This window comes from Apteryx rowi, unplaced genomic scaffold (genome assembly GCF_003343035.1).
Source record: "Apteryx rowi isolate R43461 unplaced genomic scaffold, aptRow1 scaffold_150, whole genome shotgun sequence".
In the NCBI taxonomy this organism is placed as follows: domain Eukaryota; kingdom Metazoa; phylum Chordata; class Aves; order Apterygiformes; family Apterygidae; genus Apteryx; species Apteryx rowi.
Window position 1 is genome coordinate 1,181,835 of NW_020447753.1, and position 17,666 is coordinate 1,199,500.

Below are 17,666 nucleotides of genomic sequence, written 5' to 3' on the forward strand. Positions count from 1 at the left end.
ATAACAATGCATACTGCTTTCACTTTATCATTATCTCATATTAAACATAATGGAAAAACAGAATCACAAGTATTTTGTGTATCTTTAAATAAACATGCACAATAAATAACTACTTGCCTACATCTTTGATCCTCGCCCTAAGAGTATCTAAATATCTGAATGTGCTTGTTCTTTCAAAATGCAAATCTTTTCATTGAAAATCTGAATTCATTGCTACTAATTTTTAATATAATATTTGAAGGTTTTAGAAAAGATATGCCATTATTGTTCATGCATTTTTGTTTCATTTTTATGGAATCTGAATTTGATGTACAGTACCTGTAAATGTTTTACAATATTCACAACTTCTCTAGTTGAATAGGGATAGTTAATAATTCCTTGGTCAGCCAAACTCCTGAGTTCTCCAAAAGCAGCTACCAATTTTTGAAGAATTGGCTCTGGAACATCAGGACCATATTGTCTAAGCATAGCCAGTTCAGACTGTGGTTTTGGATTATCAACAGCATGGCAACTAAAAATGTCCCCTAAAAGAAAAAAGCATACAGTTAAGTAATTTATAAAGAGAACATAACAACAGCCTCCTTAAATTTCAAACAGCAACTTAAATGGAAAAGTGATTGGTCAAGAGGATGCTGAGTATCTGTTTGTTGAAAAAAACCAAACTAATAAACCAAAAAACCCCACCACTTTGAAAAACGCATAGGATGAAGTTGTTATGAAGAACGTACAGGTTCCAGACAGAGAGACAGAGGTCTCTTCCACCCTTTTCATGAAGGCGATCACAAGGGAGAAATTAACTTCAAGAAGAAACACAAATCAAATGAATGTAGAAAGAAAAGAAGACAAGAAAAAAAGTTTTAAAGAAAAAGTAAGACAGGTTGAGTGGGACCAATCTGTAAATGCTGTTAAAACACCAGCAGATGCAGGAAAATCTTGATACTCAGGAATGCCCTAAAGCAAATCCTGTGAGGTCTGGAGGACCTCTGGGTTTCTCATTTCCCTCTGCATACCTTGAAGTGTGGTAGGAAATTTGTCAAGCTAATCTTTACACACATTTGCATTATATTTGCCCCACTCGTAAATTCTGTAAGACTGAATTTATTTGTAAAGAATATATAAAAATCATAAAAAACTGTGCAGAAGCATGACTGGATTCTGCTGAAAAAGGAATTGGGTTAGAAGCAGAAAGATCCCTATGCTTGACAAATAAAATCAACAAAGAAGACAAAAACCTGAACCCAACCTTTGCCATGTAAGGCAAATACAACAATACTGGGATAATCAGTTTTCTTTTGTCTCCATATGAGAAGGCAGGGAAATTAAGTCATGGAAGAGAAATAGGCTCTAATAAAAACATCTTGGGGCAACATGGCTGAGTGAAATTCAAAGCCAGTGGGTCTCTGACATGGAATGCCCATTCACTGGAAACTACACCTGAAAAACAAAAAGCTGTTTTGCAATACTGAGTTGGGTTTGTTCCTACTTTTATGATGTACGTTATTATTTTTTGCAGAATAAGCATAACAGCCAAAATATCACTGAGTGTGGGATTCAATTAACAGATAAATAAAGACACACAAATCAAGGTACCTGCACATAAGTGGCTAAGCTAAAGTAGACAATACAGTCAGTGGAGTCTGGAGAGCTGTTCAGCTGGTATTCCAGGTGTAACACCGCCAAAACCTGGCCACAGGCGGACTTAGACTAACCTATAGGCCGATGCCTTAGCACAGGCCAATACATAGACTTTTTCATTACTCACCCTTGTGCAATATTAATTTCTCTTAGATCCCTGTTTTTGCTGGCAGATGAAGCCGTGGGGAATCTTTTTGCTGCTATATAGGATTTTTAGGAACTAACAAGAGCTTGTACAAAAGAAACTGCTGTTGATATGAAAAGCTTTGATGTGATATTTGGACATGGTTACATGAAACTAGGATGACTTCAATATCTTGTCAGATATATGCATTTTGAGAAGGCCTATCATACACTGGCCATGTGCATGTAGAAGCTAATGAGGATTAACAAGCAGGTGGCATAGTGCTAGCACTATAAAAGACAGTAGCCCCTCCTCAGGGAGAGAGAGAAAAGAATGATCCATCAAGCTCACCTCTTCTACTGAAGAGGACAGTACTTGGCCAGTGGCTTGTTTGATACAGGAGAAATCAGTGAGCAGGTGTATTAATCATTGGTGTGAGGTATCAAACTGCTTATAGCTTATGTTTTTCTTATACTTGTATACAGTATAGACTCATTATGAAAGAATTCTTGTATCTTTGTCTGTCTTTTGTGGTTGTCTAGATGCCATAAAACAACAACTCTTGTTTTAACACAGACAACCACGTAAAGGTGTCCACTTCTGGGCAAGCTCAGACACTTGCATTAACACACCTAAACTGAAGTGTTAGTCTTCAAGCTGAATCCCACCCTGAGTGTCTTACATGAAACACAGCATTGATATGTGTAAGGATCCCCTCTCCCCATGAAATCTAATGAAATAAAGACAGTCATTCTATTAATCAGTTCTACTAAAGCTCACCATTTAATATGAATCACTTACCTAGCGTGCCAAAAAAGTCATTACCCAAGAAAGGAAATCCAGGTCTGTTTGCTAGAACTATCATTCTAAAATCAGGATGAATTACTATTACATTTTCTCTCCCCTCTATATTAGCATTATCTGGAAAACAAATAAAATTTAATAAATACATATTTAAGCTTTGTGATGTATCAGACAACTACAAAAAGATCTTAACGGTTACAACAAACCTCTCAACAACTTAATCGCACGTCCTTCGTCTATGAGTGTTCTAGGTTTCATTTTAAAATTTCATAATTTGTTTCACAAAAATTTAACTGAATTGTTTCACTTAAAAAAATGCATCAACTATTCTTGGAATACGGACTACTAGTGCTATTCATATTTAATTTAACCTTGCTGAGGCAAGTGGTGAAGAAAGTATCTTCTTATAGGGATCTGGCATCTTCTGGTCTGGGAAAACAGGACTGAAGTTTGCCCTGAATATATTAAAAAAGTCTTTGAAAAGCCAGAGACACATGTGAAGGCTCTGTTTCTCGAAAATGAATCAGACTGGCTCCTCTTGCTCCCTGGCAACGTCTCCATTGGCACATGGTATTTGGGAATCCTTTTACCTCATCTACAAAACTACAGTATTAAGTGCGACTGCCTAGCAAGATATTTAAAAAAAAATGCCCACATACAGTTTATAATCACAAGCACAACTCAATATTGTGCCATCTAAGTGTTGACTCATTACATAAAGCACAGTGTCTGCTAACATCAAAAGGGCACTGGTCTTTCTCTGAAAAATTATAAAAAATATTTAGTTCCTGCAATACACATGAATAAAATTCCAATAACAAAATATTCTCATCCTGCAGGAAACCTTAAAATAATGAAAACACATTTTATTAGATAAAACCCTTAAAAAAATCTCCCTTAGATATACTCTCATCTTTATTCCTGGATCTGACAAAATTATACCCCAACTATTCAGATGAGCAGAACCGAAATCATAATTTGGTCAGCTAGATCTTTATTTTCATGGTGAATAAGCAGTCAAGAATTCAACTTAGTCTTTTAATTCCTCAACAAAATTCATGATAATACTAATTTAAGAAAATGTTTGTGGTTGTTGTAAAAGTAGCTTATGAAGTAATCTTTGAAACACAAATATTTGACATCTCATATATTTAAAATCCTTCTCTAGGGAAAAAAAAACACTCCAAATTCTTTAATTGCTAACCTTTTGGCAGCAAACAAACATATTTTTTCAATTTAGACTCTTCTGGGGCTCTAATTAATAATGTAATTGCTGAAAAAAACCACATATTTTATTGTAAATGATCAAAGCACTATCTACTTACTGGCAACAATTCGCCTTCCATCTGACAAAACCATTTCCCCACTTTCTACTAAAGTTTTCAAGACACAGGTAACATTTGTCGGTGCTTTGTCTGCCTCATCAATTACCAAAATATGTCCGAACTTCACTGCTTTTACCTAGAAGAGAAAAGAATCAAATCATCACAACTCGCCAGAGAAATCTGCAAGAAACTATTACTGAGTTCTCAGTTGGTAGTGGTAAATATCTCAGTGGCACTGACAGAAGAAAGGGAGTCAGAATGGGGGATAAAATGTGACCTGAACTGCAGCGGACTGAAACAAAGGGGAAGAAAGAGAGACAAGAAAGAAAGGCACATGGATGGAAAGGACTGTGTTGGAGAGGGAAGTGAGGACCCTGAGTGAAGATGAACTGGCGTATGGACAGAAAAGTTCATGAACAATATGGGTCTAATTGTCAACGTGAAGCTGAAAGAACTCAAGAATAGTTGTAGGAACTATTTGGAGTCCAGCATAGTGGGTCGGTGCAAGGCATTTTTAGATACTACAACAGAAGCAGGAAAACATCACTGCATCAGTTAGAGTATGTTAGGTTAACACAGACTAAATTATTTTCCGTCATACTTTGTCTGTGCAGACTCCCAAGATTATTATCCTATTCAGCAGCTGGCACAGAAACCTTGACCAGTGTGAGCAAAGTAAAAGTTAACCATGTGTTACCACACTCACTAACTCTCCCATGAAAGTAATCAGATCACAAAGGATTTTTGTATTTGAAAATGCCAGTATGTTTCACTATTTTAAATGAATTTTTCCAAATATACAACCAAAATGTAACTACTGACCAGTGGTGAATCTTCATATATAATAAGCCCATCTTTAACAGAAGGTTGTAGGGTAAGGCTTTGTACTGTGGTATCCCTGAAAAGTGGAAAAACAAAGTATTAATTGAAATACACTGGAACTTTAGTCACAGTAAACTCCAAAATGAATATATGAAGTTGAATATCTCTATTTTTTAGAATTCGTAAAGAACTTAAACTGAGACGACCACTGTGCTAGCTTGTTGATCAAGGAAAAGCATCATAGCAGTTCTCAATCTCTCATAAACCCTGGAAATGAAAACACAGAAAAGTCAATCTATTTCTTCTGCACTGAGGTATATTACTACTATTACTACTACTTCTAGTTAAGCATGTTTAAACTATCATTTACATGACAAACAGGGAAATCTCCCCAGAAGAAACAAACAGGAATTCACTGTATCATAGTGAAATTGTTAATATTTTAGTAGCTCTTCTCCACATGACATATCACCAGGAAAAAGCAAGACTAAAAATACATCTGTGGAATTCTAAAAATCAACTATTTTTAGTTCAATCTAAACTGTACCAGATGGAATAACTTTTACTAGCACTTGCTACATTTTGTATCATAAACAGTGTGAGTTCTGGGATGGGATGGAGAGGCTAAAAGAGCATGGTATTTCTTTTTGAAAATTTATTTGTGGCTAAATTACTCAAATGATTTTTTTCCTTCAAATTTAAAGCAGCCTAATAAAAACCTGTAATGAGAATATTCCTTAATCTTCACTATTATCATCTATTTCAGTCAACACTGAATGTGCAGATAAATGAAAAATAGTTGCAATTCAGAAAGGTCCAACATAAGATATCTCCACACTGGAGTTATCTCTACATCTCATGTCAGGAACCAGGGGAAATCCTCCTGATACTATGTCATACTTGTCAAAACCCTCATACAGTCAAGATCCATAAAACCAGCCCCATGTATCTTGGGGTTCTGAGAGATAAATGATCTAAGGAATAAACCACAGGTGGGAGACAACAGAAGGTCCCCATGCTTCCCACAGTTCCATAAGCAATAGGAAATGCAGTTCAGTCTTCAGGCAAGTAGGCTATGCAAGCCCTTTACTCCTGTATTTCAAAATTTGGATTATCCAAATTCTGTGTCAACAGAAGGATGAGCTGTTCACGTGACATAAATAGACATGAGAGCCACATTTATGCTGCTTGAGACCCACACGCTGGTCAATAGGTAAGGCTGGTAAACCTTGCATCAGGTGCAAGATTTGATACAACAAAAATTTCTTACCTTTCACAGCCATGCAGTATAAAAAACTGTTTGGTTAAACTAAGCTGACTCATTGTTCCAAACGTCTACCTTACTTCTATCTTTAATTTTGTAGCACCTTGTAAAAAATCAACAATATTCTGATAAGCTCCATGCATACAGGAAATCAAACACAGTGCTATTTGCAGTAAACTACTAAATGGCCAGCTTCCAATTACAGTTTAAAACTGACAGCATAACATGCAAATTTCCTCAATTTGAAACTCCTGTCAGCAGGATTTTTTTCCCTAACAACTAATACTTCCTTGTTTAGCTTTAAACTCATGATAGATTTATCCCAATGTCTCCCATGCATAGCAATAAAGCACAGAGAGAGCTATTTAATATCTGGCTACTTCATTTGAATTTTAATCCAGGAGGGAAAAGGTTAAAAAGTTGAGATTTCCCCCATCATTTATCTCCAGCAACTGCAGCCTCTCAAAAATAGCAGAACACCCCAAAGATAATTATATTCACATTGTATCTACACACAACAAAAGCAGCTCTGCATAATTTTTAAAACCACTTAATCCATTAACCTAGAAAACCTACTAAGAAAGCAAAACCAAAGCTTCTATTGTCATTTTCCTTGTTTACCCACTTCTATATCGGACAGAGAAACCACTAATGGAAGCAACAACGACAGACCAATGACGTTTGTTTCTTGGGCACTGATTATTTACCGACTAAATTCTTGGACTGCGTGCATCAGCCTAGCCCTGCAAACAGTTGTCATTTCTAGTTCACACTACACAGTTGTAGCTGTAGAAGGGTTTTACAGTGTGTAAGCCAAACCCTAGAGTATATGAGGGCACATTCGCAGGTTACTAATTAGTCAGGAATAACCCATGGAAAAAATATTTTAAGGAATTAATCCATGGAGAAAAAAGAAAATATTTTTCAAACCTGAACTGTGAGTTCTTTAAAGTAAAAGCACACTCAGAAAGTGAGAGGATCAAAGGAAAGCACAGGCCAAGAATAAGGTAAAGGATGGTAAAGCACTAGCCATAAAAAACAGCCAATGTATGGGAAAAAAAAAAAAAGTGAACAGAGTATGGAAAGAAAGGAAGATATCTGTAGTGCGGCTGTAGATGGGCACAGGTGACAATGGAAGAAAAAAGAGAAATGTAAAATGTAAATGTAAAATGGTGCTTTACCATAACACAACATAATGCATTTTACTTTTGGTGAACTGGTTAAGCCTCTGCCTCTGCACAACCTTCGCTATGGAATACTAACTTGTGCTTAGTATCACCAACAGCTCACATAAAGATTGAAATTATCCTATGGATTTAAGGAAGACAGAATTGACTATGTCTTTGGGGGAAATCAACATTGGAAGAGTTTGCAGTTTACGTACTACGAAAGTTGCATAAATCAGTAAAGAGTGCAGAAGGAATGGAGAAGAAAGAACAACTGACATTCTAAGCCCAGCTTCTAACTTTCTTCTCATTTTGTTATTTGTGGTTCCCTGTTGTTATTCAGCCCTAATATTTTAAAGAAATATTTCAGGAGATTTGCAATGTACTATAGAAGCTAAATATATAGCCAAATATTAATTCCATTGGTTTGATGACCTAAATGCATGCAAAACTCCAATATTTGCTTAGGCTACTACATTCAGCAAATGCATATAAGATGATCTTGCTGGGGTTAGTACAGATAAAGGTAATTTTCCTTTCAGAAGCACAAGCTATGCAATTAGATGTCATTAATTTCTGTTCTTCAGAAACCTAACATGAACTAAGCAGTACAAAAAAATAGCTAAAATAATTTGCCTCCTTAGGCCTTTTTCTTAAATTTCCACTTTGTAATGAACTACGTAAATGTAAAGACACTCACTGAAAGAAAGAACAATAAAAATATGCTAAATGTGAAATATTTCTGAACGATATTGGGTGTGGAGTTTTGCAAGTGTAAAATACATTTGGTATTCACAACACTTAACTGTAGAATTTCACTCCTGCAAAAAAATCAACTAAAAGGTCTATCTCCTAATTCACATTTACTTGTTAACATCTTAACTAGGCTCTAACAAAGGCATGAATATCAAAACCCCATAACTTCATTACATTTGGCACCCAAGTTGAAAATACTGCTAACACAAAGAAGCAAGACTGTGGGAATGTAGAAGCAGGTGAGAAAAAATGTCTGGCAAATTCTCATCCTGCTTAACTGAGCAGATTTTTCTCCGGGTTGTAAAAGAAAAATATGAAGAGCTCAGCAATATCTTTCCTAAAAACTTATTTTTATTTTTTTCATGCAAATCTTCCCCACAAGCATAGAGGGAGGAGAAAAAAATCTGGTACCAAAACCCATCAACTCTTCTTCTGACAATACCATTTAATTCATAGCAGCACTTCCGAGACTGCTTTTGATGTTTTTTGTTTACTAGCTCACATCACTGTCTGTTCTGCCCATGCAGATTTACTTTTTGCTACTGGTGTATTGCTTACCCCAAAGGCAGCTCTGAAGTTTACAGGTTTACTGAATGTATACTAGTCATTGACAGTTACTACATCTTTGACAGCAACGCCTTCTTTCCTGGGAAAAACTATGAAATACAGCAGGAGACATTTCTATCAATCACAGAAAATGCTTTTTTGGCTACAGCAGGTGCAAGGGAAGGGATAATCTCACTGGATTTTAACCAAGTCTTACAAAACAGTGCAGGCTGGAGAGGGACATCCTTCCTGCAAAATACTCATGTTCCTTATTGCAGTGATCATGTTTCAAGGAATTATCAACTTCCCTTTGTAACTTAAACGGAGACCAACCAGATGCTAATAACTACAGATGACAGCATTTTAAAAAATCTCTTTTTATTTTTTAATTTAAAATTTAATAAAAATCTGATTTTTAAGTCCTCTTCACTACAAGAGTGAACTGAAACTAATGTCCACCCAGGTTACAAGTTTCCAAGTCCTTATTAGCAACCTGGATTACAATTCAAATATACCCATTTGAGAAAACTGCCTCTGTCTATTTCCAAGATGTATCCAAATTCTATTAAATAATTTAATCGAAAAATTACTCCGTAAAAAGAGCAAAGGAACCATTACCTGATATCTATTTTATTGCTTAGAATGAAATTCTCCTCAACACAAATCCAACGAGTTCAGCATTTCTGATTGCATCCACTGGAGATAGAAACGTTTTTCCCTATCTCTTTTCAAATGAAATTTAGAGCTGTTTGGAAAAGCTGAATAGCTCTATCAACAGACGTTGAAACACAGCAGGATGGGAGTGATAGATGGAAAGAAAGGAAATCACCAAATGTTCTGGATATCTGTTATGAGAAACAGAAGTTGAATCTAGCCAGAAAGAAAAATTAGGGAACAAAGGAGAATCATGTTCCTCTTTTCCTGAAATTTGTGTTATTAGTTTATCTTGAGGAGTACCTTGCTGAAAAATGCTCCTACAGAGAAGTCCAAGCATGAAATTCTTCATAAAACTGTGCACGTTGTTTATGTGACATGTCTGCAAACATATATTGTATGTGCTGACACCTGTTCCTCCCCAAACACTGAAATATAAATGCCAAAATATGATTCGAACCATTCTATACTTTATTAATTGTCATCAAATTTAAGGAAAGGAAAATGTATTGTACTGCTGTATTTTAAAACATGAGTCAGCAGCAGGCTTAAACCCAAATATAGGATACCCTATTAGCACCTCAGTTAACATGCCAAACATCCATATTCACTGGTATTACTCCATCATGACGAGTGCTGAAGAATACTGTCCTGGCTTTGGTGTGCACTTGCACCGAGGCTGAAAGGGGAGGAGAATATCTCTCGAAGGTAATTTGTATTTTCAGGGTTGGTGCACATGGTAACAAGCTTGGATAGAGTAGGTTCAGCTTTGGCCACCCTCTTATTTTCCAAATGGAACTTCATGCCCGTTGCAAGAAAAATCAGAATACCAGAATATAGATTCTAATGATTTTTGTACTTCATTTCTGTGATATACATGTATCTTCTTGGCTATATTTCAATCTGACATGAATAAAGACACCTGGTGTGACCTCATTCTAAGAGTATTTGGAAAAATAGTTATTTGGTCAAGAGCCATTTGAAGTTGTTTATTGGTTTAACTAATCCACTCGTGTATTATCCTGATGAAGAGTAGGAGATCTTATCCCAAAGAAAAAATCTGCATGGCTTTGACATTTACAACTGAATTTCTTTTACCTCTTTGGCTGACCTATCGTACAGCCACTGCATTGCATGATCTGACCGCTATGCTCAGGAAATTCTGAAATACCTGTAAAGCCAACCAGCTGTCTCATTTCTCTGTTAAAATGATATGGTAAAGCCTTTTTGACCTTCTCTGCATACACTGATAATTATGCCCCTAAATTTTTTCTGCTAGAGCATTGTAACTACTCAGCAGGACATATGTTTGTTTAAAATCTAAAGAATTATTTGGAGTATAAAAGTACTTATTACTGGTATGACTGAGGGTGGCAGAACAAAGGCCGAAAGGAATTATATGTTTAATTCAAGTTATATCTTAAATCAAGTTACAGAATTACTTATAAGTGATCCATCTTTTAAAACAAGATGTAACATTTTCACATAATTTCTTTTAACAAAATAATGAAATTCACTCACCCTAATTGTCAACTCAATAAATGAAGAAACACAACTTCCTATAGCTCCCCTTATTATGTATAGGAACACAATTCACTGAGTAAACAGCTAGAAACTGTTACTTCAGCTTTAGAGGAAAATGAAACACCCTGGCATTCCAGCCTAAGTTATTTCCCCATAACAGCCACCCAGCAGGAAAATTCAAGCTGAAATCAACTTCTACAAAAAGGATAAATGAGGCAGCTCTCTAACACCTGGAATCTGACAATTTCAGAGCTAGTCACACAGCTTATGAAAAGCTAACATTGCAAACAGAAACCACAAACTTGCATGAACTTCTGTAAGCCTTGCACTGCAATACTGAAGTGATTGAAAATGTGCTAAGAAAAGGGGAAAAACAACAACAAAAATAAAAAAGACAAAGAAACCTATTATATGCCAGCCAGCACATTCAGTGCTTCAGAACATAAATCCACACAACAAAAGTATGTCTTGTTATATTTATTTCCCAACCTGAGCTGCATAAACCATGTGCTATAAGGCTTTTTGCAACACCAAAGAAAAATATTCTAGGCATATACATCCATGCCTCAAAATCATGAAAAACAATTACTTATTTTTTTTGTGGCTGTCAACACATAACTATGTACACATCTATCACTGGATTTAGTAGATCCCTCTAACACAACAGTGCAGCTTAAAAGCATTTTTTCTACAAGTCTGCTACAGAGATTGCTTTTTAGTGGTCTTTCACTTTTAAAACAGACCTGCAGAGCTGTATCAGCATTTAAATTGTCTCACATAATTGTATATTCTTTTAAGAAAAGGTGACCAAACACAATTCTGAGAACAGGTACACCACAATTCTACAGTATTAGATGTTCATCTATGTCTTGGGTTACTTATGTTATTCTTTCTGAAACAACTTTCTAAATCAGAATTTAAAAAATCTGAAGTCAATAAAGCTGAAAGGGTAGTTGTAAATGATCTCAGTAGGGGAAAGAGGTAATTAGATTTTAAACTGATTATGCATGCTGAAAAAAGAGGGAAAGAACATTAAAAGATTAATGCACAGTTTGTAGAGATTATTGCTTGTAGGGACACTGTAAGCTCATATTCCTACCCCAAATCTCTCCATTAATGTAATTGTTAAAGATCACAATGTAATTACATTTATTTAAAAAAGGATAACATATGTAAACTCAGTTAATTTTAGGAAGAAAAGTTCATCAGATTACTGTAATTTATTAGATGACTAGAAAAGGCACAAAACAAAATGTAGCAGATTTAAAAAAAAAAACCTGTACCGCACTTTCAAATCATCACTCACTCGAACAAATATAGTAACTCTAACAGGAAGTTAAATTCTTAAGTAAATTCTTCAAAAAGAAACATAGCAATAGGAAGATTAGTATAAGGTAGTGAAATATCTTCTAAAATAACAGTAAGATTATAAGATAAGTAGAATTTCTGTATCAGTTAGTATTCTGTTGACAGTGGTAAATATCAAATTCATAACAAGGCCAAATAGCTTTAGCATGACTATGCTGATGTCTAGAAAGGGGGAAAAGAAGTTTTCTGAAGCTGCAAGAAAGGATATCACACAGAGAACTATGACTTAATATGGCTAATTAAAGGGCACAACCCTTGAGGCAAGCACTACACTTACTAACTGATTTATTTAAAAGAAAAAGAAGAAACTTCCTATATGCTCTATTTCCCTGAAAAGTCATCAAAGCCTATTCATAAGCAGCTTCAACTTTTTAGACATTACAGAGAACAGCTCTCATACACCAAAAAGCACTCCCTCTTTTGTCCCATGACTCTGTAAAGACTTGTAAGGCACTATCCTCTTACTGGACAACAAACTGTCTCAATTTCCCTGAAGAGTATTTTGGGAAATACTTTCTCTTGATGCTCACAAACACACACATGCACACAAAAAGAGAACACGTGAACAGGACTGTTCTCTTTTTGTGTGCGTGTGTGTGTCCTAATTGGCTCATGACTTCTGCAGATTCACTGAGGCTCCAGGTAGCCCCAAATCCATTCATAATCCGGTATTATTGATGCAGATTACACTGCAGCCTGCTCATCAAAAGCTTCTATTTCTGCGACTGCAACGTTCTTACACAACTAAGTAACTGCAGATCTACCTACTACAGGTAGCAGAGTTGAGGCTGACTAGCTTCGCTTATCACAACCTCAGTGGCTACATCTGTGGTAGCTCAAGGGGGATCCAGTTCTCTCACTACCTGACAGTAACCAAGTTGCTGTAAGCATGCAGAGAATTGGTACTTTTTCTTTCTGAAAGTTTGTAATTTTGTAGAGGAATGCCTGTGGCAGACACTCTGTCGAGATGGAGATGGCGGGCTGCAATTTGTGCACTTCCTATGGCCAATCTATTGCTGAGACAGTATGAAGCCAGGAAATATTTAAGATAAATTTTCCCTTAACAACCATGAATTATTTACATTCATATCATAACAAGAAAGAAATGTTCTAGAAGAAATGTTCTACACTTAATCTTATTATACAAAGTGTTCTTATTCTTCTTGATCTGAAAACGATGAAAAGTCTGAAGCCACCTCTTATTTCCCTTACCTTTAACTACTGCTCCATTCTGACACGTTTCTGTGTTAGCTAAGGCCAGTGCAAACAGGGTCCCCACAAGGAATCACTAATCTGTTAGATTATTTAATTTTATAAAGACAAGAGAAAACCAATCTTTAACACAAAAAAGGATTTTTTCCACTGAACAATTTTGATTTTGCCAGACACATTACTGCAACTTATCTAGAATAAGAGCTAGCTGGGGTCATCCAAATGCTACCTTGCGGAAATTGTTGGTAAATCAATGAGCATACCATACACCAAACTTTATGAAGAAAGTACTGACAGAGAAAAAAATATTGTGTCTTCCTGAATCACACAAACGTGCTGCTTGGAATATAGACTTTCTTTGCACATTCGATTTTTCTTAAAGAGGCTACCTCTTAAAGAGGGAGGCTTTGGTTGCTATCAGAGCAATTAGGAGCACAATTGAGGATGGCAGATAATTATTTCGGAGAGTTCCTGTCGCCAGTTGCTCTTTTTGGCTACACAACTTAAAGCCAAGTGAGCCTCAGTAGAATAGAGGTGGCAGCTTTCATGGCTGTGCAACACCAGATCTTGAGTTCACACTAGGTGACTCTTCACAGTATTTCTGCAGTTCTCTTTAGCTGCCTAAGATTTCAGATGAGAATAAATTACATGTAAATCTTGTTCTCTTTTTTCCTTTTCTTAAGCTCACGTGTTAAAGACTAGAAGTATATTTTAATGAAAGCTAAGATCAGACAACATCATATGATCCCAAAAGCTTGATGTATGTATTAATCCAGTGCCTTTAGCTCATAAAATCTAGCACATAAATCTAGCACATAATCCAGCGTCTTTAGCACATAAAACTATTTATATTAGCAGAAGCTACTATAAGATGTAGGCCACTGAATTTCACACCCTCCTAGTCAGAACTTAAGCTGCTTAGAAAACTGGACTTTCTATTACAAGTTTCTTCATCACCCAATACAAACAAATAAAAAAAATCTTGAGACATAAACCAAGCTCGCATTGGAAACAGAAGGATAAATGTTGTAGTACAATCTACACAAAAGTAGTAACTGCAAGGAGGAGAAATCATTGTAACTGAAATTTAAAAAGCAGGTTGACAGTAAAACCAAATTCCAAACAGATGCAAAACTAAATGCTTAAATAACAGATATAGAATGCTTGTACTCCAGCAAAACTATTCTTGTGTCTAATCAGCTACTAATTTGATGGTAAGAGAAGTAAAATTAATCTTTTCTCTTTGATCACATCAAAGGAGCCAACAGTCCACAGTCCACGATACTTTCTTATGATGTTTTTGTGCAGAGCAGCTGGAAGCTTACATTTTTACATTTATCTATTACTCTCATCAGTGCTAAGAAGGATTTTATAGTCTAACGCGGCACATGTTCTTGCTTCAAGTCTTCTAAAAAGCTTTAATATTTTTTCTTCTGTTGAATCTTGCTGTTTAAAGAAACTTAGGCTTCAAATTTTTGTGAAGAACCACTCTTGATTTCTTTCTACTTTGCTCACATTMGAAAGGGCAAAAGTAATGACAGGAAGCCTCAAAATGATGAGGCTTTCCAGGGTTCACACAATTAGGAATATACACAAATAGTTGATTCTGAGTTATGTTTATTTGGAGGATATCGAAGTTTCTAAAAAATTTCTAAGTTTTCTAAGAAAGTTGTCCAGTCTGTCTTTGATTTCTATATAGTTCCCTTATGGGCCCCCAAGTACACAGGGCTCACATTTTCACCTTTCTAGCAGCATCATGAAAGCACATGAAGCAAGGTGAAAGCAGTAAGAACTTAAAGTTTAATATTAGGCAAGATAACACTGATGCATGTTTTACAAGTTGGAGCCAGTGTCCTGGGCAAACAACAACTAGAAAACCATCCTGGCAAGGTAAATGAAATTCAGGATTTCTGTGCTGGAACTTATCTCGCAGGAAAGGGGGCGATTGAGAATCCTTGGCAGATGAAAGTTTCTTCATTGCACATGGAGAAGAAGCAAGATGCTTCGTAAATGAGCAGAGTCCTGGAGAGAGGCCAAGCAGAGCCTACCCCAAATTATCAGTTACAGCATTAAAATCATATAACCCCACATTTAATACAGCTAGTTGTGTGTACATGGTAACTGAGAGTTAGTATATAGCACCTTTTTCCAGTGCTCACTCTTTTCTAGGTCCTGATTGACTCCAAATATTAAGAAGTAGGTAAGAAGAGGGAGCCAACATTTTGAATAATTTATAAGCAAATACTTTTCTTAAAACCTTATTAAATCTAATCATGGCTGCCTTTCAGTTAAGAGTTTCCGTTTTATGGTCCAAAAATAGTTCATAAAATTTAACAATTACACCCAAGAATATAAAACCTCTCAATGAGGTACAGTAAAAAAGGTTAAGAAGAAAGATTTATAACCTCCATAAGCAATCTAATTCTTAAGGTCAGGCTGACCCTTCCATGTGAATCAGTGGTAGAGCAAGCAAATACAGATGTTAGAAAGGATGTTTAAGGAAAAAAACTTCTCCTAATTCTGTTTTCTATCTCCCTGCATCATCTTCAAGTACAAGGCAAAAAATGTGTGATTTTAAAATCACTTGTGGTATCAGCTCACTGCCTCTAATATGGAAAATATTCTCTGATATTTAAAAAATGCTTCAATCTCTTTGAATATGTACACTGTTAGATCAGCAGAACTTTTAATATTTCAAGAAAGTAAAAAAATCAAATAAACCACATTTAATAGTGCTTTTATTTCTTTTATGTTCCTGTTTGTTGGGAAAGGGGCTGAGGTAGTCTTTCATAATATATGCCTAAATCAATTATACTTCATAACACAATGTTATATACTATATCACAGTGTACTTCCCCCCTATTTGCCTTATAAACTATTGAAAATAAAAATTTCCAAAATTACTTCATGATTTTGGCACTTATGTCTCATTAGAAATCAGTTTTTAAAAATGGAGGTTAGATTCATAAATCATTTAGAATATTTCTGAAATTGTATTTAGACTGAATTTGAATTTTCATTTTTGTCTATTATTTATTCACTCCCTTTAATTTATTACATAATACTACATATTAGTAAAAATGTTGGTTATACTAATTTTAAAGCTCTTCTCACAGTTTTCTCCACTCCAGCCGTTTCTTCTTTATGTCTTAATTATAGCCACTACCAAGGACATTTCATTGGTAAGTATATATCTCTCTACTTCAGAACATAACAGATACTATTCCATTGCAACACCCATTCATTATTGATTTTCTATTTTTATTATAAATACATGCACATTATTTGTTTTGTAACTAATTATATGAAGTGACAGTTGATATGGGCCAATCCAAGAACTGATGACGTCTGTCATCACCAGACATTTTCCTACAGATTTGATAGCTCACTAGAAACTCAGAGCCTCAAGATATTCAGCTGCCATTTCCAGAGGCTAGTTGAAGTGGATCTAGAGAGTCTTCAACCTAAATTCTAAGCAATATCGAGGTACAAGCTGTCAGACGCATTTCTGAAAGGGCCGAGAATGTTTACCTTCATCTGACACTGAATCACCTCTGTATTTCTCCCAAAGAAAGCAATAATACTGTTCATTTCCCTTACAAGGCAGTTAACTAAAAGACAAGTGCAGAATGCTTAACTGCTCTAGATTTATAATCCAGCATTTCGCCACCATAAAAACTACAAAGTCAGAAATATTTCCAGTTAGCATGTTTAATGATATTGATGCTAGCTAGTTACCAACCTGCAGAAACACCTAGGGCTATAGAAGATGAGGTGCATATTCAAGCACATTTTCTAATAAAATACTTGTGAACCAACAGGCTTCTGATTGCATTAATTTTTTCCCACAAAATATCTAGAAGTTTAGTAGCAAACAGATTTTTTGTAAACTTTCTCTTATTTTACTCTGGAATCCAATACTGTTAACTAACAACACAGTAATCCTTGTTTAACAGTCCGATAAATTTTACCATGGTATTATAAAAACTGGGTTCTTTACAAGGTATTTCAAATGCCACCCATGAAATAGAAATTTCTGATTTTTCTATACTCAAAAAATATTTTTATGGAATTGCATAGCACTGTTTATCCTTTTTTATTTCAGTCTATTTCTAGAGCCCTCTAACCATAAACAGTCACAGAATCACAGAATCGCTGAGGTTGGAAGGGACCTCTGGAGATCATCTAGTCCAACCCCCCTGCTCAAGCAGGGTCACCTAGAGCACATTGCACAGGATTGCRTCCAGGCGKGTTTTGAATATCTCCAGAGAAGGAGACTCCACCACCTCTCGGGGCAACCTGTTCCAGTGCTCTGTCACCCTCACAGTGAAGAAGTTTTTCCTCATGTTCAGACAGAACTTCCTGTGTTTCAGTTTGTGCCCGTTGCCTCGTGTCCTGTCGCTTGGTACCACTGAAAAGAGTCTGGTCCCATCCTCTCGACACCCTCCCTTCAGATACTTGTACAC

General features: G+C 35.8%; 1 protein-coding gene across 3 annotated transcripts in view; it reads right to left on the reverse strand.

Moving 5' to 3' along the window:
* VWA8 (von Willebrand factor A domain containing 8) overlaps positions 1-17,666 on the reverse strand; it is a 197,648-nt gene that overhangs the window by 86,794 nt on the left and 93,188 nt on the right. For all 3 annotated transcript variants that reach the window (XM_026058921.1, XM_026058919.1, XM_026058920.1), the window contains 4 exons: positions 4,711-4,786; positions 3,889-4,024; positions 2,561-2,680; positions 319-524 (listed from right to left, as the gene is read on the reverse strand). In XM_026058921.1, coding sequence (XP_025914706.1) covers positions 319-524; positions 2,561-2,680; positions 3,889-4,024; positions 4,711-4,786 — 538 coding nt within the window. The remainder of the gene's footprint in view (positions 1-318; positions 525-2,560; positions 2,681-3,888; positions 4,025-4,710; positions 4,787-17,666) is intronic.